Consider the following 23,477-nt stretch of genomic DNA (forward strand, 5'->3'; position numbering starts at 1 on the left):
CGCCGGGTGGCGCCTCGGGGCAGGCGGGGTGGGTCCCCCCCCGGCACGCAGCGGGGTGGTCCCCCGGCACGCAGCGGGGTGTCCCCCCGGCACGCAGTGGGGTGGCCCCCCCGGCACACAGCGGGGTGGCCCCCCGGCACGCAGCGGGGGTGGTCCCCCGGCACGCAGCGGGGCCGCCCCGGTCACGGGCTGGGTGGAAGGCCCGCGCCAGGACCCGGGTGGGCCTCGGGACAGCCGCCGGGGCAGGAGGGGCACAGGGTCGCTCACTGGTCGTTCTTCTCGCAGAGTGAACGGGGCGGCGGCTTCCCCTCGGCCTCTCGCGGCGTCTCCCTCCCGCTGTGCTACCCACGCCCTCCCCACCGCCCCCGGAGATGCCCCAGCACTTGGTGGGCGACCGGCGCTTCCCGTCGGTGCCGCGGCTCCTCTTCGCCGAGCCCCCGGCCGCCGAGCACGGGGGCGGCCCCAGCCCGCCCGACAGCAGGGGCTCCCCGGCCTCCCCGCGCTCCGCGGGCCGCGGTGCCCTGGACGCCTGCAGCCTGCAGCCCCTGTGCCGGCCCCCGGCCGGGAAGCGGGGCGGCCACGGGGCCGGCGAGGTGCGGTGCTTGTCCTCCGGGGGCCAGGGCGCGCTGTGCGGCTGGAGGAGCTTCACCCCCCGCTGCCTGCAGGCCTTCAACACCCCCAAGGGCTTCCTGTTCTTTCCTGTGCGCCGCCTCCTTCCTGCAAGGGGATGACGGTGAACGGCTTCATCAACACCGTCATCACCTCCATCGAGCGGCGCTTCGACCTGCACAGCTACGAGAGCGGGCTGATCGCCAGCTCCTACGACATCGCCGCCTGCCTCTGCCTCACCTTCGTCGGCTACTTCGGGGGCAGCGGCCACAAGCCGCGCTGGCTGGGCTGGGGCGTCCTGGTCCTGGGCGCCGGCTCGCTGGTGTTCGCGCTGCCCCACTTCATGGCCGGCCGCTACGAGGTGGAGGCGGACGCGGGCGTGGGGGTGTGCCGGGCCAACCAGAGCGTGGCGTGTGCCCACCGGGCCCCCGGGCCTCTCCGGCTACCGGCTCGTCTTCATGCTGGGCCAGTTCCTGCACGGGGTGGGCGCCACGCCCCTCTACACGCTGGGCGTCACCTACCTGGACGAGAACGTCAAGTCCAGCTACTCGCCCATCTATATCGGTGAGCGGGGCTGGCGGGCGCGGGCGGGAGCACGGTGGGACGGGCGGAGGCGGGCACCGGGCGCGCCCGCGGGCGTCTGGAGGGGCACGGCCGTGCGGTTCCCGTGGCCTCCCCAGCTCCTCCTGAGGCGGCAGGCCGGCCCTGTTCCCTCAGAGCACCAAAGGGCGCCTCGGGGGACGCCGCCTTCCCAGGGAAGCCCCGCGGGCCAAACCCGACCCCACCGGGGGCGCGGCCCTGGGTCCTCGGGCAAGGGGTGGGGTGCGGGAGCCGGCACGGAGCCTCCCACCCACTGGGAAGGGGTCCTACGTGCTGATGAGCGAGGGCGCGGAGCCCCGCCTCCCCCTGTCCCCCGTGAGCCCCGCCTAGGTTGGCAGGGCTGAAGGTCAGACCGGCCCAGCCGGGTGCGGTGGACCGGACCCGGAGGGCCCCCGGGGGGCTCCAGAGGGCTCCGGGGGTGGACGCCCACCACGGCGCTTGCCTTCCAGCCATCTTCTACACGGCCGCCATCCTGGGCCCCGCAGCCGGCTACCTGATCGGAGGCGCCATGCTGAACGTTTACACAGAAATGGGCCAACGGTGAGTGACGGGGCCTGTCCGCCCGTCCATGTCCGTGCCTGGGCCCCGCAACCCCCAAGAGGCAGTTCTGACCGGGGGCGCCTGCGGCGTGGGCTGGCTGGCGCGGGAGGAATCGGGGGTGGCCCTGGGCTGAGCGCCTCGGGTCGGTGGGTGGGCAGCCTTGGGGGCCCAGCTGGGGGGGGAGACGGGGAGCGGAGGAGGAAGGGAGGGCCGAGGGCCCGGGGCGGTCAGGCCCAGGCGCTTTCCGGCGCTCCCCATGTGAGCCCGCGACCCCTTTCCCGCCACCACGTGGAGATTCTTCCCTTTCGCTGCCTTGTCTTCCTGCGTGCGTGATGCTCACTTGGAAACGCGAGCCGGCGAGGGAGAGCGTGAGGGCCAGAGGACGGAGGAGGGGGAGAGGCAGCGGAGGGGAGGGGAGGGGAGCGGGGGGGGGCGGGCTCTTGCCGACTGCGGCCCCGCAGGCCGTGCGGGCGGCCGAGGCCCTGGCCTGCGTGAGGAGGGCGGCCCTTGCTGGCGTCTTCCCGATGGCCGCTCTGTGTCGTGGGCACCGCTACACCTTGGGACTCTCTCTGCAGATGGCGCCCCCGTCTCTGCCCTCTCACAAAAGCCACCTCTGGCCCTGGGTTGAGAATGTGGGGTCGAGTGTGCGCATTCTGCGCAGAGCCTGGAGGTAGGTTGGGGCTCGTGTCCCCGGGTGTGGACGCTTCGCTCGCTGTGCCCACTTTCCACGTGGGTCGGGGGAGGCCGAGGGCGCTCCTAGCCCTGGGGGCAGCTGCGGCCATTCCCCCCGGCACCGGGGCGAGAGGCGGCCGTCCCGCCTCCCCTCCACCTCCTCCGTGCTCTCGTCTCCCGCCCGCCCGCCGGCCCTGGCCCTGTCCTCCCCCCCCACCCCCGACGGCCTGCCCGGCCTCTGCCTTCCCGATGGCTTCCCCCTTCTTCTCTTTCCACTTGGGCGCTCACAGGCCTGACGGTCCCTGGGCGGGGCGCTCGGCCGGGGCCCGCTGAGCCCTTCGTCCCCGAGCTCCGTCTCCCTGGGGACACCACCCTGTCCCCTGGCACCGGTGGGCCGGCTCGGAGGCCTCCCTCCCGGGCCCCGCCCCCGTGCGAGGCCTGAGCCACGGGCCGCCCCCCCGGACCCGGTCGCCGTCCAGGGGGGGATCTGGTCGGCAGGGAGGCGCGGGCCCGGGGAGCTTGAGGTGCTCGGAGAGGAGCCCAGCGGCCACCCCCGCTTGTCCGTTTACCGAGAAGGACGCTGGCGGGTCAAGGAATGACCTCGGGCCCCTCCTTTCCCGACAGGACGAAGCTGACCGCGGAGAGCCCGCTGTGGGTCGGCGCCTGGTGGGTCGGCTTCCTCGGTGCGGGGACCGTGGCGTTCCTCATTGCCATCCCCATCCTCGGCTACCCCCGGCAGCTACCAGGTAGGCCCCTGCTCCAGCCCAGACGCCCCTCCCGGGCGGACACGGGACGGGCCCCGCCCCCTCCCTTCTGGCCGTTTCTACCAGTGAGGCGGAGGACAGGGCCCTGGCCACCGGAGGAAGGCCCTGGCGCGCACAGGGCAGACGTGGCCCTCCTGTGCGGCGGTCCTCGCCTGCCCCCACCCCTGCGCGGGGCCGGGCTGGCCCCGCGAGGCGGCCTCTTCACCCTTCCTCCCGGGTACCCCGCTGGGTCCTGCCCCCGCCCCCCTTCTTGGGCCACAGACCCACGAGCGTATCAGACGCGGGTGTTGAGCCCTGCCGGCGGGGGGGGGGGGGGGGCGTGGAGCTGGGGAGAGGACGGGCCTCACAGGCCTTGGCCTCGTGGGACTCTGCCGGCTCTGTCCTAGGCTCCCAGCGCTACGTGGTCATGAGAGCTGCCGAGGACACACCAGCTGACGACAGCGGGCCACAAGGCGGCCAGCAGCCCCGCCTTCGGGAAAACCGTCAGAGACCTGCCCCTGTAAGGACCTGCTGGGTGGCGGGGTGCGGGGCCCCACGAAGGGGGTTCGTGAGCCCTCCATGGTCTCCTAGACCACAGCCCCTGGACCTCTGCCCTGACACACTGACCCCTAAAACATGGGAGCAACAGCAGAGCCCCCCTCCCCCAGGCGATGGGTCCCAGAATCCCCCGAGGCTCCTGGGACCCGAGGGTGAGCTCTCCCCACCAGCAGCAGACCCCCCCGCCCCCCAGGCCAAGGGCGCAGACCCTCCGAGGACGCTGTGGCCTTTGGGCGGTCGGCACGCCTTGGGCTCTGGGACCCTTGCAGGCCCCCCTAGCGCCACCCCTGGGAGTGCTCTGGTGACGGGGTGCCCGCCAGGCCTCGATGCAGGGCACAGGGGGGCGGGGGAGCCCCTGGCAGACAGCAGGCTCTCCTCTGTGGAAGGAGGGGAGTTGGCGTGCTGGAAGTGGGGTTAGAAGGTCTCCCTCGGGGCTTTGCCCTTCTCCACGGGCCACCCAGGGGGTCACAAGCTGCCACCAAGGAGGGCGAGCTGGCCTGGGCCTCAGGACCAGGGTGGCCGGCTTGACCCGGAGCTTCTCCGGGTGGCGAGCACCGCCTGCTGTGGGCCTCGTTCCAGGGAGCACCCAGGCTCCTGGGCCGGCATGGTGCATCGCGCACAGTGAATTTCCCAGCCTGGCTACTGATTAGCGATTCCCGGGACCCGTACCCTCCACGGAGGCCCCCAGACCAGCAATCTGCGGCTTGGGCTGAGAGCAGAGCGCGCGCGCTCCTCGCCCGGGTCATCCTCTCCCCGTGCCGAACAGGGCTGGGCACCGCCTGGGAAGGACGACCGGGGCGTCTCCCGCCCCATGCCAGCCCCACACGGAGGACCGGCCACGGGAGAGGCCCGCCGCCTGGGCCTGCGGGACCCCAGCCCTCGCCGGTGGGGGGCGGGGGGGCCTCACCAGTACCAGGCCCTGAATTCAAATCCCAGGCCGACGGGCGGGGGTTAGTTAGAACGCGGACAGGACTGCCCCTGACCTCCCCAGGTGTCAGGGTGTGGGGAGGGGGCGGCCATCCTCCCGCATGAACACCGGCCGTGCCGGCGGGCATGTCGGGGGCCCTGGGCCCTGCGGCTTTGCTCCCTGCACCTCCTTCCTCGGAGAGCACCTTGGTTTCGTCCTTCTGCTCCCCTTTAAGACGTTGGAGAGCGCGCTTTCTCGCCACCCAGGCGATGAGGAGGGGAGGGGCCCCCGTCTGGCTGCGAGGGGGACAGGCCTGGTAGAGCCAAGGCCCGGCGTAGAAAGCAAAGGGCCCCCCCGCACCCCGCCTCTGCTCCTAAGCCCTGGCTGAGCTGGAGGCTCGGGAGAAACGCCCGGTCTGGCCCCGAGCTTGAACAAGCGCTCAAGCGCCGCGGAGTGGACTCTTGAACTCTGAGCCTGGGCTCTGTCCCTGAGCTCTTTTTTGCTCAAGGCTGAGTACTCTTACCACTTTGAGCCACAGCGCCACTTCCAGTTCTCTGGTGGTCAGTTGGAGGTAAAAGTCTCATAGAAATTTCCTACCCGGGCTGGCTTTTGAACCATGATCCTCCAATCTCAGACTCCTGAGTAGCCCGGATTACAGGCGTGAGCCACCAGCCACCAGCGTGCGAGATTCTTATCTCCAGGACAGCACCCAGGCCCTGGCTCAAGCCCCCTGACCAATACGCAAGAAAGGACTTGGTTTATGGGTGGTAAAAGCGGGGGGGGGGGGCCGGGGAGGCCTGAGCTCTGCCGTGTGACTTGTGCTGGGGTCGGGGAGGGAGCCTGGCCGCCGCAGCCGTGCCCCCTGGGGGGGGGGGTGAGCCTGTGGACTCGCTGGTGAAATAGCCCCGGGGTGATTTAGGCATCTCTCTCCCCCGGGGACTGGGCAGTGGCAGTGACTTGTAAGCTCTGAGTTCTAGGCCCTGCCCTGGCGCAGCCCCGGGGGCTGAGTCCCCTGTGTCTCTCGGTTCAGGTCCCCACAGTCGGAGCGGCCGTGGCCATCGAGCCCCGTGAAGCTGCGGTGCCCGCAGAGCGGCCTGCCTGGCCGGGTGGGCTGACCCCGCCGGGGCCCGTGCCCGGCTCCGCCCGCCCCCCCTCCCGCCCTTGGCGCTCAGCGGAGAGACGGGGGGCCTGGCCCGCGCTGACCGCTGCTGCTTCTCCCCCCTCTGCTCCCCCTTCAGCTCCATCTGGCTCCTCCTGAGGAACCCCACGTTCATCCTGCTCTGCCTGGCCGGGGCCACCGAGGCCACGCTCATCGCCGGCATGTCCACGTTCGGCCCCCAAGTTCCTGGAGGCCCAGTTCAGCCTGAGCGCCTCGGAGGCCGCCACCCCTGTTTGGTGAGAGGGCGTTGAGTCTCGGGGCGCTCGGCGGGGAGGTCCCCTTTCCCGCTGCGTCACGGGCAGGGCTTGGGTCCGGCTGTCCCCAGGGACTGGACAGCCCGTACCCCGAGGCCCCTCGGGGTCAGCAAAGCCTGGGCTCCCCGCGGCCCCGCGGCCCCCGACCTTCTCCCCGCGGTGCCGTGCTAAGCGCGTGGACGCTGGGCTGACCCCTGCTGGTGGAGGCCACAGGCCCGGCTCGGTGACCCCTGACCCCGCCCCCCGCCCCCCAGGGTACCTGGTGGTGCCAGCAGGAGGCGGCGGCACGCTCCTGGGCGGCTTCCTGGTGAACAGGTTCAAGCTCCGCGGCCCCGGCATCATCCGGTTCTGCCTGCTCTGCACGCTGACCAGCCTGCTGGCCTTCTTCATCTTCCTCACGCACTGCGAGAACGTGCCCATGGCGGGTGTGACGGCCGGCTACGGGGGGAGGTGAGCGCCCAGACCTGCGGGAGGGCCGGGCGTGGGCTGGGCTCCCGGGGGAGGTGAGCGCCCAGACCTGCGGGAGGGCCGGGCGTGGGCTGGGCTCCCGGGGGAGGTGAGCGTCCAGACCCGCGGGAGGGCCGGGCGTGGGCTGGGCTCCCGGGGGAGGTGAGCGCCCAGACCTGCGGGAGGGCCGGGCGTGGGCTGGGCTCCGCCGCAGGGCCAGCCCTTCAGACGCCCTCTCCTGCCGCTCCCCCGGGCCAGCCCTTCAGACTCCCTCTCCTGCCGCTCCCCCGGGCCAGCCCTTCAGACTCCCTCTCCTCCCCGCTCCCCCAGGCCAGCCCTTCAGACTCCCCCTCCTCCCCGCTCCCCCAGGCCAGTCCTTCAGACTCCCCTCCTCCCCGCTCCCCCAGGCCAGCCCTTCAGACTCCCCTCCTCCCCGCTCCCCCAGGCCAGCCCTTCAGACTCCCCCTCCTCCCCGCTCCCCCAGGCCAGCCCTTCAGACTCCCCCTCCTCCCCGCTCCCCCGGGCCAGCCCTTCAGACTCCCCCTCCTCCCCGCTCCCCCAGGCCAGCCCTTCAGACTCCCCCTCCTCCCCGCTCCCCCGGGCCAGCCCTTCAGACTCCCCCTCCTCCCCGCTCCCCCGGGCCAGCCCTTCAGACTCCCCCTCCTCCCCGCTCTCGGCCACCCAGAGGCTCAGCCCTGTCTGACCCCCGTGTTCTCTAAGAAAGGGAGTCATAGTCCTAGCACACAGGGTCCTCAGGCCAAGCTGGGCGTAGGGAGGCATGCACACGTGTGTGTGTGTGTGCGCGCGCGCGCGCGTACGCAGTGGGGTGTGAGGGCACCAGTTGGGGAAGGTGGGTCGAGTGCTTGGCCTGGACCTGGGTACACCTGTGCCCACACCATGAGCCTGTGGAGCACTGGGCGGGCCCGGCAGCCCTGGCTGCACTGGGAGCACTGGGGAGCACTGGGGGAGCACTGGGCGGGCACGGCAGCCCTGGCTGCACTGGGAGCACTGGGGAGCACTGGGCGGCACGGCAGCCCTGGCTGCACTGGGAGCACTGGGGAGCACTGGGCGGGCACGGCAGCCCTGGCTGCACTGGGAGCACTGGGGAGCACTGGGGAGCACTGGGGAGCCACTGGGCGGGCACGGGCAGCCCTGGCTGCACTGGGAGCACTGGGGAGCACTGGGCGGGGCACGGCAGCCCTGGCTGCACTGGGGAGCACTGGGGAGCACTGGGCGGGCACGGCAGCCCTGACTGCACTGGGGAGCACTGGGGAGCACTGGGCGGGGCATGGCAGCCCTGACTGCACTGGGGAGCACTGGGGCGGCACGGCAGCCCTGGCTGGACGCAAGGAAGGAAAAGGGTGGCCTGGACTGTGGGGGGCCGCTGTGGATGAGGCTGGTCCTGAGCATCTCCAGCACCCGCTGTGGGGTGGGCGCGGAGGGAGGAGTCGGCGACAGCGGGTGGGGTGGCGGAGGGTGGGACGGGCAGCAGAGCGGGAGGGCGGGTGGGGTGGTGGGCGGGAGGGTGGGACGGGCAGCGGAGCGGGAGGGCGGGTGGGGTGGTGAGCGGAGGGTGGGACGGGCAGCAGAGCGGGAGGGCGGGTGGGGGTGGTGGGGGCGGAGGGTGGGGACGGGCAGCAGAGTGGGAGGGCGGGGTGGGGTGGTGAGTGGGAGGGTGGGGACGGGCAGCAGAGCGGGAGGGCGGGTGGGGTGGTGAGCGGGAGGGTGGGACGGGCAGCGGAGCGGGAGGGCGGGTGGGGTGGTGGGCGGGAGGGTGGGACGGGCAGCAGAGCGGGGAGGGCGGGTGGGGTGGTGGTGAGCGGGAGGGTGGGACGGGCAGCAGAGCGGGAGGGGCGGGTGGGGGTGGTGGACGGGGAGGGCGGGTGGGGTGGTGAGCGGGAGGGCGGGTGGGTGGTGAGCGGGAGGGGGTGGGACGGGCAGCAGCGGGGAGGGCGGGTGGGGTGGTGGACGGGAGGGCGGGGTGGGGTGGTGAGCGGGGAGGGCGGGGTGGGGTGGTGAGCGGGAGGGGGTGGGACGGGCAGCAGAGCGGGAGGGCGGGTGGGGGTGGTGGACGGGAGGGCGGGTGGGGGTGGTGAGCGGGAGGGGGTGGGACGGGCAGCAGAGCGGGAGGGGCGGGTGGGGTGGTGGGCGGGAGGGTGGGACGGGCAGCAGAGCGGGAGGGCGGGTGGGGGTGGTGGGCGGGAGGGTGGGACGGGCAGCAGAGCGGGGAGGGCGGGTGGGGTGGTGGGCGGGAGGGTGGGACGGGCAGCAGAGCGGGAGGGCGGGTGGGGTGGTGGGCGGTGAGGGTGGGACGGGCAGCGGAGCGGGGAGGGCGGGTGGGGTGGCGGTGGGTGGGACGGGCAGCAGAGCAGGAGGGCGGGTGGGGGTGCTGAGCGGGAGGGGGTGGGTGGCTCGGTGGGCACAGCACGGGCGGGCTGCCCTGGAGCGGCACCGCGGGTGGCCTCTGGGTGTGCCCGCCCAGGCTGGGGCGGGGAGCCGAGGCCCGGGCCGCCCCGGGGTCCCCCGGTCCCCCGGTCCCCCCGGGCCTGGCTTCACCCCGGCCCCCCGTCTTCCCGCAGCCTCTGGCAGCAGGGGCGCCTCAACCTGACGGGCCGGGTGCAACGAGGCCTGCGGCTGCCGGCCCGAGCACTACAGCCCCGTGTGCGGCTCCGACCGCCTCATGTACTACTCCCCCTGCCACGCGGGCTGCGCCCGGGCCGCGCCCTCGGGCCCCCGGGGCGGGAAGGTGAGTGTGCCCCCCCCCCCCACCCCGCCCCGCCCGGCTGGGGACGGGCCGCCGGGGCCGCCCGTGACCCGCGCTGTCGCTGGGCTCCTCAGGTGTACCGGGACTGCAGCTGTGTCCCTTCGAGCGCTCCCTCTGGCTGGGGCAACGCTACGGCAGGGAAGTGCGCCTCGGCCTGCCAGAGAAAGCCCCTCTTCTGGTCCTGGTGTTCGTCGTAATCGTCTTCACCTTCCTCAGCAGCATCCCCCGCGCTGACCGCCACGCTCCGGTAGGCACTGCGTCCTGCGGCCCCGGCAGGTGGCGCTCGGCGGACGCTGGCGGGTGGGGTCCCCGGGCCTGTCCCCGAGGGCCGCCAGGGGCCAGGGGGAGTCCGGGTGTGCAGCTCGCTCCCCCGGCGCTGACGCTGCCGTCTCCTCGCAGGTGCGTCCGTGACCGGCAGAGGTCCTTCGCCCTCGGGATCCAGTGGATCGTGGTCCGGACGCTAGGTACCGTGCCTCGCAGGAAGCCGTGGGCGCACCCGTGGCTCCCCGCCGAGCCCTGGGCCCGCCAGCCTGAGGCTGGGAAGGGCCCCGCTCCCTGGCCGCCCGCTAGAAGGGCCCGGAGTGTTTCCTTCCCGTGCCCCCCAGGGACAGGTGGCCGACGCCCCCTCCCTCGGAGCCCACAGGTCTGGGTCTCTCCCGCTGCCCGGTCCTACCGTCCCCCGTCATTCCTGCCCAGTCGCTGAGCAAACTCCCTCCGCAGGCAGCATCCCCGGGCCCATCGCCTTCGGCTGGGTGATCGACAAGGCCTGCTGCTGTGGCAAGACCAGTGTGGCCAGCAGGGCTCCTGTTTCGTGTACCAGAACGCAGCCATGAGCCGCTACATGCTCACCGCGGGGCTCTCCTACAAGGTGAGGCTCGGCGAGGGGCCTCTGCAGACCGGCACGAGGGAGGCGGGGGACAGCTGGGCCCCGCGGGGCGCCGCCCCCCGGCCGGGGGGAGGCCCGGAGAGGTGCGGAATGGCTCCCGTGGGGAAGGGCGGCACCCGGCTGGGCCCCTGTCTGCTGGGGTCCCTGGGTGTCACTATCCTGCAGGCCGTGCCGCACACGCACGCACGTGTGTATGTATGTGTGTATGCACGCACGCGTGTGTGTTGACATTCTAGAGCTTCTCGGCCCAGCCCTCCCTGTCCAGCTCCTGTGGGAAACTCCCTGTCAAGCAAATGCGCTGGGAGCCCCGACCCCAGGACCCACAGCGCGCAGAGGCCCCACTGGCTGGGGACTGGAAGAGGGGTGCTGTGGCCCTGGAGGAGGGCGCGGGGGGCGGGGGGGGTGAAGACGAGCGCGTCCCGAGACGCAGGCCGCGGCTGCAAGGGCGCTCGCTGGGGTGGTGATGTTAGAAGCAGGTACAGCTGGGCTCCCCGAGATTCCTCAGCCTGGGACCGCCGTGCAGCGGTGGGAACAGCCCTCTGAGTGCCACCTCCACCCGTGGCAGAGGGGCCCGGAAAGCGAACAGCGGGGCACAGCCCTGGATGGGCACCGAGGGCCGGGCGATGGCCGCCGACACCCAGCGGGGGCGGGGCGGGGCCTGGCTGCCAGCACAGACGCGGGGGCTCATGTGAGGGGACCCCCCCCCCCGCAAGGCCCGGGCCACGGGCAGCAGGCAGATCGTGGACACGGGGGTCTCACGTGCCGCCTGCGCTTAGACCCGGGAGGGGGTGCGCGGCCTGCAGGCTGCCGGTCGCCTGGTGCCCGGAGAGGCGGGGCGGGGCATGGCGGGGCGGGGCCTCGTGCGGATGACCCGATGTCATCCCGGCCCTGGCCGATGAGGCTCGCCCCGAGGGGGCCTGGGTGGGGGTGTGGGCCCAGCAGCCTCGTGTCTCCCCAGGTGCTCGGCCTCCTCTTCTTCACCACGGCCTGTTTCCTGTACAAGTCCCCGTCGGGCTCTTCCGACGGCCTGGATACCTCCCTGCCTAGCCAGTCCTCCGCCTCCGACGGCCCCGCCGACCCGCAGCTGCAGAGCCGCGTCTGACGCGCCCCGCCCCTGCCCCCGAGAGCAGCCCCCCGCCTCGGGAGGGCGGACGAGCCGGGGCGGGCTCCTGTGGATTCTGGGGGCTGGGAGAGCCAGAGCCTCAAGGCAGCGAGGGGACGGGACGTGGGACACCCCCACACATGGCTCCTTCCTGGCCTGGGCTGGCCCTGACCCCCTGCACGTCCCCTGATGGGGGCCGGATCTCGTCAGCCCACTTGCTGTGCTTGGACTTGCCGCCTCCCGCGCTCGGGGCTGGGCTGTGGAGGGCAGCTGTGTACATAGCTGTTTGTGGACCCACATTTCACATCTCCGTGCCTATGGGGTTCGTCTCTACCTGGTGACGTGGTGTTTGTCGGGGCAAACTCCAGCCCGGGCGGAGTCCTGCACCCGGCAGCGTGTCTGTGTATCCTCCGGTAAAACCGCGTATGTAAATATATTTTACTATTTAAAATACACGTTCTTGTGCAGTGTGTCCTTCGCTCCTATGAACTTGCAGTTGGGTGGCGTGGGGAAGTGCCCGGTGAAGTAAAGTGGGGGTTCGCTACAATGAAACGGGGTCCCCCCCAAGGGAGGGGATTCCCGGTTCCCCCAAGAGTCTACCACACAGTCTCCAGCTACAAGATGATAAAAAGATGGGTTTATTGGGGAAGTAAAAAGTGAACAAAAAGCCAACCGACCGGCCTTGGTCACAGCCCAGACTCGGGAGCCGAAGCTGCCGACCACGTGGGCAGGGTCGAGGCCCAGACTCGGAGCTGGAACCGCGTGCGTGTGTGGCCAACATCCCAGCCAAACTTGCCACACACAGGCGGCCAATGAGGATGCAGCACTTACAGCGCGTGCTAGGCCGCACGCAGCTGGCCAATAGAGTTAGTCTGTCTCATAGTATCTGTTTGAACCAACCTATTGTTCTAGTTAGAATTGGCGCGTGGATTTGACGTCAGGTGGACACGCCCACTCATGGGAGGGCACAGGCTGCCTTGAAGCTCCCAGGCCTCAGGTGGTCAATTTACATAACTTACCATAATCAAGGGGAGCTTCCCTGGGTGGGGTTCGGGGAGCTTAGTGGAGATGGAGTTGGCCTCTGCTCTACTCTGAGCTGGAGTCGATCTGACGCCCCCTCCCCAGGTATTGATGCCTCCCGGTGCCTTAGCCCTGGGACGCGGCAGTGGGCGCAGCTGGGGCCCTCAGGGCTGGACAGCGGACACAAGGCGGCACCCAGGTGGCCATCTGCAAACAAGGCTGTGCACGTGTGAGCGTGTGTATCTGCGTGTGTGACACACCTTGCTGGAGGGGGGGGGGGCGCTCGGGAATACATGAACAGCGGCACCAGCAGCCCTGTCTCACCCCAGCGGGGTGGAGTCCTGTTCTCTGAGCCCAGGGGAGCCTGAGTTCCCACAGCAGTGTGGCCCAAAGAAGCGCGGCCGGGCGGCCAGGGCTCCCTCTGTCCCGGGCAAGGGCAGGGAGAGGCTGCCGGGAAAGGAGCATCTGAGCAGAGACCTGAGGGCGGAAGGGACACTGAGTCACAGAATCACCCAGTGCGGAGGTCCGGGGTAGGACCACGCCAGGGGTGCACATGAGGGCCGCCCCGGTGACGGGGTCCTCCGGGGGGCCTGTGGCTGGGCCCTCGTCACTCCTCCCTTCCCCCGGCAGCCTCTCCCATGCTGCCGACAGGCAGAGAACGGACGCGGTGGTACAGCACGAGACCCCAGCCCACGGGAGCCGGTCGCTGGTCCAGGCCGGAAGTTAGAGCTGGCTGCGAGGAGGAAGGCTACCAGCCAGCACCCGGGCCGGGCCGCGCCTCCTGCTGCCAGGGCCTCCGGGACCTGGGCCAGAGAGTACAAAGAATATGAATATGTCCACGCCAGTCCACACGAAATCCAAACCATAAGGACCATATATCCACGCAAGTCCACACGAAACCCAAACCGTAAGGACCAAGTGACTCGCGATCTCGGTTTACACTTCCCTAGCAGCAGTGGGTCTGAGTGGCCCACAGGCCCCCCCAAATCTGTGTGTGTGCATTGGGGTGTGCCCGGGCCCCTCCTCAGCTGGCACATCTCCTCCCTCGGCTCTGTTGGGGGATTTCCACACACAAGAGTGGGGCCCCCTCTCCCTGTCCTAGGAAGTGTCAGGGCATGGGACAAAGCCGCCAACGAGAAACAAGCAACAGCCCTGGGGGTGGACCACAGCACTGTCTGAGCACCTGCCAGCGGGTGGGGTGGGGCGGGGCAGGGCGCCCCCACTGCCTGTTGTGTGGGTGTGGTAAGAGCCCCTCCAGGGCACCCCAGGTGGGAGGGAAGGGGACTTGGCCAGAGGATACCTGCCCCGGAAAGCTGCCTCGTCTTGGGGACTGACCCAGGGCTCCCCCACCCATGTCCTCAATCTGCCGCTGCTGGCCGGCCTTGGTCCTCACTCTCAGGCTCCTTCGCCCCCTCCTCTGCCCTCAGGCAGGGTCGGACCAATACAGCTGGGATGAAAGGTTTGTAAAATCCTATCTTCAAGGGCTGGGGATATGGCCTAGTGGCAAGAGTGCTTGCCTCGTATACATGAGGCCCTGGGTTCGATTCCTCAGCACCATATATACAGAAAATGGCCAGAAGTGGCACTGTGGTTCAAGTGGCAGAGTGCTAGCCTTGAGCAAAAAAGAAGCCAGGGACAGTGCTCAGGCCCTGAGTTCACGGCCTAGGACTGGCCAAAAAAAACAAAAAAAAAAACAAAATCCTATCTTCAAAACCATAGCTTCATTGGAACAAGTACCTGCCTGGGTGACAATCCAGTGGGCAAAGCCAGCGGGAGTGCTTCCCTCCCCCCCACCCTCAGCACCACAGCCCAGGGGAAGAGGAAGAGCCCCAGACCTCCCCACCACCTCCCCACCAGCCCCACAGCCCCTTCCATCCTGGTCATCATGCAGGTCGTGAGAGCCAGGCACTGCTCAGCCCAGAGAGACAGAGACAGAGAGACACAGAGAGACATACAGAGAGAGATATACAGAGAGACACACAGACAGAGATACACAGAGATACACACAGACAGAGATACACAGAGAGACATACAGAGAGACACAGAGACAGAGACAGAGATACACAGAGAGACACACAGAGAGACACAGAGAGAGATACACAGAGACAGAGACACACAGACAGAGATACACAGACACACAGATACAGAGACACAGAGATACACAGAGAGATAGACACACAGAGATACACACAGAGAAACAGACAGAGAGACACACAGACAGAGATAACACAGAGAGACACACAGAGATACACAGAGATACACAGAGACAGAGACAGACAGAGATACACAGAGACACACAGATACACAGAGACACACAGAGATATACAGAGACAGAGAGACACACAGAGATAGAGACACACAGAGATACACAGAGATAGACACACAGAGATACACAGAGATACAGAGATAGACACATAGAGATACACAGAGAGACAGAGAGACACACAGAGATACCCAGAGACACACAGATACAGAGATACACAGAGATACACAGAGAGACACAGAGAGACACAGAGAGACACAGACACACAGACAGAGATACACAGAGAGACACACAGAGAGATACACATACAGTCACACAGATACACAGAAACACAGACACACAGAGAGATACACAGACACACAGATAGACACGCAGACAGACACACAGAGAGATACACAGACATACACACAGACACACAGAAAGATAGTACACACAGATAGACACACATAAACACAGGCACACGCACACACAATCAGAGACACACAGACACTCAGACACACAGCGCAGCACAGAGACACACACCAGAGAACTCACAGGCCCCTCCCCCTGTGTCCCCCCCCCCCCCGGCCCCATGACACCTGTGACCGGCAGCCCACATCTAGAGGAGGGCCCGGCCAGGCCCTTGGGAGTGAGCAAGTGAGGCACCGTCTCGCCACATGGCCATGCCCCGCTGCTTGCTAGAAAATGCCAGAGTGCTGTGCTTTGGGGCCTCTTTCCAAGCAGCAGTCGTGGCTTTGCAGGGCCAGCAGCTGAGCCTCAGCCAGCCCTGCTCTGCCTTCTCCCGGCTCCTAGTGATGCGGAGGCGCGGGGGAGGGGGGAAGCCCGTCCCCCCCGTGGGCTGCGTGCATAGGGGGTTCACCAGGGACATGGCCTCCTCAGGCAGCGGCCGTGCGCCCCCGTTTCTGGGCCAGGCTCCGGCGCCCGCCAGGCTGCCAGCAGGGCTCCCTGTCAGCCCCTCGTTCCCCAGAGAGGCCCCAGGGCCCTCCCTGCCTCTGCCCAGCTTGCCGGGGGCCTCCGAGTCCACCGCCATTGTTGTATCCGCACCCCAAATGCCCAGCATACACTTCCCCACTCCCCGGTCTCATCTGTCTGTGTGCCGTTGAGAGGCCGACACCCAAACGTCCCCTGTGGAGGAGCCGCCCGCCTGCACCCCATCCTGCTGGCCGTGGCAGCACCCCGACAGACCCCCAGCCAGGCGCGGCCAGCCTCCCCGCTACCTGCACACCACGTTCACCTGGATGCACGGACGGCCTGTGCTTGGCCTTCCGGGGGGCCCGCCCGGGGCGACTTTCCCCTGAGGCCACCAGGGGGCGGGAGAGGCCACCCTAAGAATAGGCCTGGAGCTCCGTGGACGCTCGAGCGGGACTCCCAGCCCCGTCACGGCTCTGAGTTCCGGCTGGCTGGAGGGACTCACCTCAGGGTTGTCACACGCCACACAGAGCTCTCGAGGCTCCCGAGCCCCTCGAGAAACCTGGGAGCAGCAGTGAGTCACACGCCCAGTGATGCCACCCGCCACGTCCCCAGACGCCCACCACACCCAGTGATGCCACCTGCCACGTCCATGGACATTCATCATGTCCAGCAGTGGTCCCCACGTCCAGGGACAGCCACCATGCGCACAGACACTCACTGTGGCACGCCACTTACAGCCATCAGGACAGTCAAACACCCCGCCGGCAGGAAGGCCTCTTGTGACCCCTGCAGATTTGTCTCTAAGCCTGAAACACACACTGAAAATAGCACCGCGCCACTGAAAGCAAAATGAAACATCACGTGGAGCCCAGCCATCAGCAAGGTGGCATCGGGCAGACCCCCGAGGGGCCGGGGGTGTCCAGCCAGCCAGCCGGAGCCAGGAGGGGAGGCACTGGGGGGGGGGCGGGGGGCAGACTTCAGGCATGTGATGTGAGGACAGACACAGGGTTGCGGGGAGCCGGCGGCTGCGCCCTCGTGCCCGGGGATGGGAGAAGAACCCGAACTGTGGGCATCAGGAGAAGGCTGGGCAGTGCCCTCGGCCCCCATGGCCCACACCACCCAGTGCTTTGGCCACCAGCAATCAAGACACAAGCTGATTGGTTCATGAATGTTCAGCTGCAAGCGGATTGGCTCACGTGTATTAACTCCAAGCTGATGGGCTCTGGATGTTGGGCCTGTCTCTGGCCCCGGAGGTAGTGAGATTTGAGCTACTTTTGCCCCAGACTCCGGGAGGCCTGCTTCCTTCACTGTGGCCCTCCACTAGGGTCCGGTGGCCCGGCTGTGCCCTGGTTCTGGGTCCCCCCACCTGGCCTGCTGGGGACTTGCCTGGCTCTAATGCAGACTGGCTGGCTGAAGGTCCTCCCAATGACAGCGCACAACTCGCAGTGCAGGGGACACTGGTCTGGCTTGGCCTCGGAGCCCACCCTGCCCAGGACATGCTGAGTCCCGCGGTATCGTGCCCAGCAGATGCCTGGACGCCGTTCACTCCCTGGATCTCCTCAGCCCCCGTCCAAAGCCTGGCCTCCTCCGCACCCGAGAGAGCCTCGGAGGAGCCAGGACAGCGGGGGCTCCTCCAGGCTACCCCTGCGGGGAAGACAGGCAGCATCCCAGGACCGGAAGAAGGCAGGGGGGAGCCTCCAGGCTGCTGGGCTCTCTGTGGCTTTCGACAGCGGCAGGGGTGAGATCTCAAGATTGACCAAAAGGCTGGGGGGGGGGGGTGGCTCAGAGGCAGAAGACTTGCCCAGCCTGGGAAGGGCCTTGGGCTCCCATCCCCAACACTAAAAGGGGGAGGGGACTCAAGCTGATCTGATGGTACAGGCCTGTGATCCTAGCACTTGAGGGACTGAGGCATGAAGATCATGTGATCAAGGACAGCCTGGTTTATACAGTGAGACTCTATCTCAACAAAAACAAAAACAACCAGATGCAAGCCAGGGACCAACAGCACATGCCTACAATCCTAGTCTGAAATCCACAGCCAGAGGGATCCTGAAAAGCAGCCTGGCCACCCCTATCTGCTGAAGTGACCATCTGTCCCCCGGTCCTTCCGGAAACACACAGTCTCTCCTAGTCAGTCTGCTACCCCCACACACATACCTGCCCGCCCCAGGGCCTTTGCATACACAGTTCCTGCTTCCCAGGAATCTCACAGCTATAATTTGGGCAGAACTGCAGTTCACAGCTCGTCTCCGGTGTAGGAACTCCCCTGGCTGTGTTCTAGCACTCAGACTTCTCCCAAGTGCCCACCATCTTCTAAGAACATGAAGAACGCCCATGTCTGCCATGTCTGACCGTCGGCCCAAATTGTTGGCCCACCCCATGCGGTGCCTGGCACTCCGCTGGCGCTCACCGAGGGTCTGCTGGGGTGGGCAGCGAGCGCCGGGGCCTCGGGGCCTCACCTCGTCACCCCAGCACCGGCCCTTCCTGGTTTGATGGTGGAGCTTGGTGGTTCCTGAAATGACACAGGTGGTGTGGGCAGATGAGGACTCGGAGTGGCCGGGCAGCCCTGGGCCAGCTGGGGGGGGGGGGGAGGAGAGGAACGGGAGGACCCCCTCACTGATGATTTGCACGCAGATTGATTGTAATCAGCAGCACATTAGACACGCGCATGTGAAAACAACTTAATGGCTGTTGTAGGATAACCCATTTTGTTCTCAGCTGGCTCCCACAGTAATTACATTTTGCTGTGTTTAATTCATAACTTCACCATGGATCCCCAGTTGTGTGGGGCTCAGGCCCCAGGCTCTCGGGACGCCCCCGGGGGGGCCGCCCGCTCCACCTGTCACTGGGTGGAAGAAGCCGCAGGCCTCCCCTTTGCCCTGCGGGGGGCCTGCTGCTGTGGGGTCCCCCCCTTGCCCTGCGGGGGGCCTGCTGCTGTGGGGTCCCCCCTTGCCCTGCGGGGGGCCTGCTGCTGTGGGGTCCCCCCTTGCCCTGCGGGGGGCCTGCTGCTGTGGGGTCCCCCCTTGCCCTGCGGGGGACCTGCTGCTGTGGGGTCCCCCCTTGCCCTGCGGGGGGCCTGCTGCTGTGGGGTCGTGGGGTCGCAGTGTCGCAGTGACAGGAGAGCGCGGCATGGCAGGAAGGTCCGTGGAGAATCCCCCGTGTCGTGACACGCGTGGCCACGCGCTCCCCGTCTCCCTCCGATGGCACAGTGGGATGGCGGGGGGCCCGGGCCGTTCCCACCTCCCACACGGGACGACGCCCCAGCGCTTGGCTTTGCGGAGGCTGAGGACCGAGGCCTGGTTTCTAGGACACGCAGGTGTCTGTGGAAGAACCACGGGCCGGGCCGTTCTTGTTCAGTGGGGAGAAGCGGAGCCCGGACGGCCGACCCCCGCGGCGGCCACACGTCGGGTGGGGCCCGCCAGGCCCCCGGGCCTTTCCCCAGCCTCCTCGGTCCCCACCCCTGCGGCAGCATCGACGGGGTGCCGGCACCGGCGCGTCCCCGCTTCTGCCCACGGCCGGCGTCTCTCGCTGAGTTAGAGGCTGCAGGTTGGCAGTCCCTCGGGGAGAGACCTGCCAAATGTGGGGGGGGGGGGCTTGAGCCCGGGGCGCCCGCCCGCCCCAGCGTGCGCCCCACCCCCCAGTCCTCAGACCCGCCGCTGGCTCTCCGCCCAGTCGTTTATTTCCAGGAGAGCCGAGGAGGAGCCCTGATGAAGGCGGCAGCGGCCGGCCGCAGGGCAATTACCACACCTGGAAGTCACTAATTAGGAGCCTAATTAGCCCCAGGGCCCCCTCTTCCCAGCCGCGTCCCCGTGCGCTGTCAAGGAAGCAAGCGAGGACCAGGAGTGGGCAGGCAGGGGGTGGAGGAGGGATGGGAGGAGGGGCTGGGTGCTCAGGAGGGAGGAGGGAGGAGGGGGGAGGGCCAGGAGGAAGGGAGGGAGCAGGAGGCTACGGGGGAGGGGCTGTGTCCCACAGCAGACCCATGATGGCAATCCTGATGGGGGGGGCGCCCCAGACTCCTCCAGGGAGCTAAAGCAGCCCTCCCCCTCTTCCCTTCCTCTCCTCCCTTTCTCTCCCCACCGTCCTCCCTTCCCTGCCCCCTCCTCCCTTCTTCCTTCCTTCCTGCCCCTTCTCCCTCCCCCTTCTCACCCTCCCTTCCCTCTTCCTCCCCCTCGCTTCCCCTCCTGGGCTGCAGTTATGGGGCACAGAAACAAATGTTCCCCCTCTCTCTTCCCTCCTCCCTCCCCCTCCCCGTGTGCCCCTCCCCCGTGGCCCTCCCGTGGGCTGTCTCAGGCTCTTCGGCTGCGGGGTGGGGCTGGGGTCTGTGGGGACCCCCTTCCCGGAGGGAAGCGTTCTGGGACTTGAGCCGTCGGGTGGGAGGGGGCTGGTGAACTTGGCCGCCCGCGTGGGGCAGACCATCTCCACCGGCGGGTCGGTCGCCCACAGACTTTCTGGGGAAAACGAGCTGTGTGTCTCGGTGGGCAGCCCCCCCCCCCCCCCCCCGTGACAGACGGCAGCTGACTAGCGATCTGCGGAGCCGTCGCCGCGCGGCTGGAGCTGCGGCTCCACTAATGACATGGTGTGACTCAACGCCGCGTTCCAGAGCTTCGCCCTGACCAAAACGCAGCTCCTCTGGAGGCAGACGCGACGCGGGGGAGGGCGGGTTGAGCTGGGGACCTCCCCCCCCCCCCCCGCGGGCGCCGGCCAGGGCTGCAAGGGCTCCTTCCTGGGCCTTGCTCCCAAGTCCCCCACCACCCTCCTCCCCGTGACCCTTCCCTCCGGGGTCCCCCCCACTCCACCGAGCCCCTTTCCTCTGGGCCTGCCCACTCCCCCGGGACCCTTCCCTCCAGGGTCCCCCCTCTCCCCCAGGTCCTCCCCTCTGGGGGTCCCCCCCCGGGACCCTTCACTCTCCACACGACTTACTGAGCATTGGGGTTTGCCCGTGCAGGTCTTACCCCTGATCCTTGACAAGCATCCCCCCAGTGCACCCCTGACCTCAGTCTCAGCCCCACTCACCCCAGACCCCCCTCGGCCCTGAACGCGTGCCCTGTCTGCCCGTGCTCACTCAGGTGGCAGGAGGCCCCGGTGCTGGAGAATTCTACCAGGAAGGAGAGGCCGCGACCACTCTCACCTCCCTTCCCCACCCCACGACCGGGGGGGGGGCACCCCGTTACCATTTCAGATTTGCCATTCACTTCCCCGCAGAGGAGCTGGTGAGGAGACACGTTGCCATGCCCCCGAGCCCCCTTGTGCCCGCTGGCTTCCGGGGCGAAGGTCTACACTGCCGGGTAGAGAGGCCACGCCAGGCGTCCTGGGGGCCACCCTAGGCGTCCTGGGGGCCACCCTGAGCCCCGGCCCCGGCCCCGGCCGGCTTCTGTGCTCTCCAGCTCACGGCTGGCCTCTGCTTCTCCGCCCAGCCGCCCCATGTCCTTCCCAAGCGGCAGCTGGACGGTCGGTGCCAATACAAGGGCTCGAACTCAGGGCCTGGGCTTTGTCCCTTCGTTTTGTTTTGTTTTGTTTTGCTTAAGGCTGGAGCTGCACCTCCGCTTCTGGCTTTTTGGTGATTCATTGAAAATAGGAATCTCAAGGATTTTCGTGTCCTGGCTGGCTTCAAACCCTGACCTCAGGATTACAGGCCTGAGCCCAGGCCACCGGAGCTGTGCTTCTGCCCCGCCCCTGCCCTAGCCCCGCCCACTAGCCACCAGCAAGCACAGCAGAAGGCAGCCGTGTCCGGCTATGGGAGGGAGGACCCCGGCTCTCGGTGCGGGGAGGAGGGAGGCCCCCCAACCAGGGCCGTGCAGGCTTTGCTCCAGAACAGGAAACCCCCGGACGCAGCAGAAGGCTGAGGTCTGGGCAGGCAAGATCAACAGATGTCCCTTCCTGATCTGGGCACAGCTGTCCAGGGCCGAGTGGGGCTGCCGGTTTGTTGTGTATGCCAACCAAACGGTTGCCAGCCTCCCCTCCGGAGGCCAGGCTTGTTAAACACAAGTGGCATTTGGGAAAGATGGCGGAGCCAGGCTGAGATCTGAGGGCCGTTAAGAAGCCAACAGTGAAATCGTTCATTCTGTGATGTCCAGCAGCCTCGAGCCTCTGTGGAAGAAAAATAAAACAGCACACCGTCTCTCTTAGCCATTGTGTTCATCGCAAGCAGTGTGCTTTTCATATACAGCCTGCACATGCTGTCGGAGTGTCGGCCCCAGGCGGGAGGGGGAGGCGGGGGGGGCAGTGGCAGGTGCCTAGGTTTCCCGCCCTGTCCCCGGGTCTGTGATCGAGAGAGGAGGTGTGACTTCTGCCAGGTATGATAATCGGATTTTGTTTTAACTGCTCATTTACGCGAGAACACGTTTTCCATAAGCGCTCTACTGTTCCTTTTTTCCTCCCAGTGATATTTTTAAGAGCCAGATTGTAGAACGGAGCGGGTCTGCTTAGAGACTTCCTAGAGGAAACGCCGAGCAGGTGCCTGCTTATGGCTGCTCCCCAGAGCCCTGCACGGGGGGGGGGGGGGGGGGCAGGGGGACGGGGGGAGGGGCGCTGGCAGTCCTGCCCGCCAGGACTGGGGAGATGATGTCGGAAGGGGCTCCAGCTCCTGGTGAGGTCTGTGCTCTGTGGACAGCTGAGCTACCCAGATGGGGACCTTTGTCAGGACCCCCAGCTGGGGGGTGTTTGTCAGGACGCCCCGTGAAGAATCCTCAGCAGCTCTGGCAGAGACCCCTCTGACCGCCTGGTGGGCGTGGGCCCGCTTTGCTGCTCCCCCCCCCCCCAACAGACCTGAGTCTCCGGCAGCGTGCAACCCGAGATCCTGATTGTCAGCTCTTCAGATGCTTTACCCCACTCAGCCAGGCTGCCGCGTCCTCGCCCGTGAGCCCCCGGGGTTCCCCAGGCCGCGTGCGTGCAGGCCGATCACGCGCGGAGCGGGAAAGCGGGGACCGGCGAGTCAGGCAGCTGATGTCCCAACTCTGCCAGGCCACAGGGGGGCATGGGGTGCAGACCCCAACCCAGCCCAACAGCAGCCCATGACGGGGCTCCGCTGGCCTGCAAGTGTGACCCCCCAGGTGGACAGGCTCCATAGACAGCCCAGTGAGCCCCGAGCCCTGGGCTAGGCCAGGCCCTCAGAGCCAGCCCCCACCCCCTCCACGGCCTGTGAACAGCAGGTGTGCTTGAGGTAGGGTGGCCTGGGAGGACAGAGGAGGCAGCTCTTAGCACGGCACCCAACCCCGGACGTGCGGGGGGCCCCTGACCCGGGGTCTGCGGGGACCCTGACCCCGGACGTGCGGGGGGCCCCTGACCCGGGCTCTGCGGGACCCCCTGACCCGTGGTGTGCGGGCCCCCTGGCCCCAGATGCATCTGGTCTCCCCACACACCCGTTCTGCTGCTGGTACCAGCCATTGGCCTCCAATTCAGTGCATCTCTGACGCCATCTAGCAGAATGATGCAGACCCTCGGGCTGGGGTGTCCTCCACAGGCACCCCACTTGAGGTGCCTACTGAGAGCCAGTATCCCCCATGACCCCACCCCCTCAACTGGTGTCCTAGCGCGGCTGACAGGACTTGGAGAGGGCTGCTTCCCAAGTTACTGGAAGGATGTCTAGAAGGATCCAGATGGGCCGTGGTGTGGGGAGGGGTGCTGAGGGCGGGGTGCTGTCCGGGAGGAGTGGGTACACCCCCTCCTGCCCTTCCTGGTTTTCAGGGAGGCTCATGTTGCAGGCCTGAAACAGCTGGGCATTGTCCCCACGGTGACCCAAGGGTCCTGCCCCTAACCACAGGGAGTCACGAAAGGGACCAGCTCTGTCCCCAGCCGCCCGGGGAGGCACGCCCCAAACAGAGACTCTGCTGTCACCCGGAGAGCCACCAAGGTCTTAGGGGCTCAAGGGCTTGGGGCCAAGGACGAAATGTCAGAACCAAGGTTCCCTTACGGCCCCACTGCTCCGTCACAGGGACTCAGGGGCTCTGCGCCGGGGCTGCCGCGGGAGCCCAAAGGCCTGGGCGTCCCCCGTGTCCTGCGTGACCGGGGCGGGCCAGCTCTGCGCCGGGGCCCCGCACGTGGG

General features: G+C 67.8%; 1 protein-coding gene across 1 annotated transcript; it reads left to right on the forward strand.

The window, feature by feature from the left end:
- Nucleotides 1-290: 290 nt before the first annotated feature.
- On the forward strand, nt 291-11,247 carry Slco4a1 (solute carrier organic anion transporter family member 4A1). Its single transcript, XM_048349706.1, is given in 21 exon segments — nt 291-695; nt 697-723; nt 725-1,027; nt 1,029-1,173; nt 1,659-1,749; nt 3,046-3,167; nt 3,572-3,606; nt 3,608-3,684; nt 5,868-5,961; nt 5,963-6,016; nt 6,018-6,024; nt 6,297-6,492; nt 9,069-9,099; nt 9,101-9,235; nt 9,328-9,421; nt 9,424-9,476; nt 9,478-9,500; nt 9,653-9,717; nt 9,974-10,021; nt 10,024-10,121; nt 11,098-11,247. Coding segments are annotated over 21 exon segments (2,166 nt in total). The 5' UTR covers nt 291-371; the 3' UTR covers nt 11,242-11,247.
- Nucleotides 11,248-23,477: the final 12,230 nt, after the last annotated feature.

The sequence above is a fragment of the Perognathus longimembris genome, chromosome 6, assembly GCF_023159225.1.
Source record: "Perognathus longimembris pacificus isolate PPM17 chromosome 6, ASM2315922v1, whole genome shotgun sequence".
NCBI lineage: Eukaryota > Metazoa > Chordata > Mammalia > Rodentia > Heteromyidae > Perognathus > Perognathus longimembris.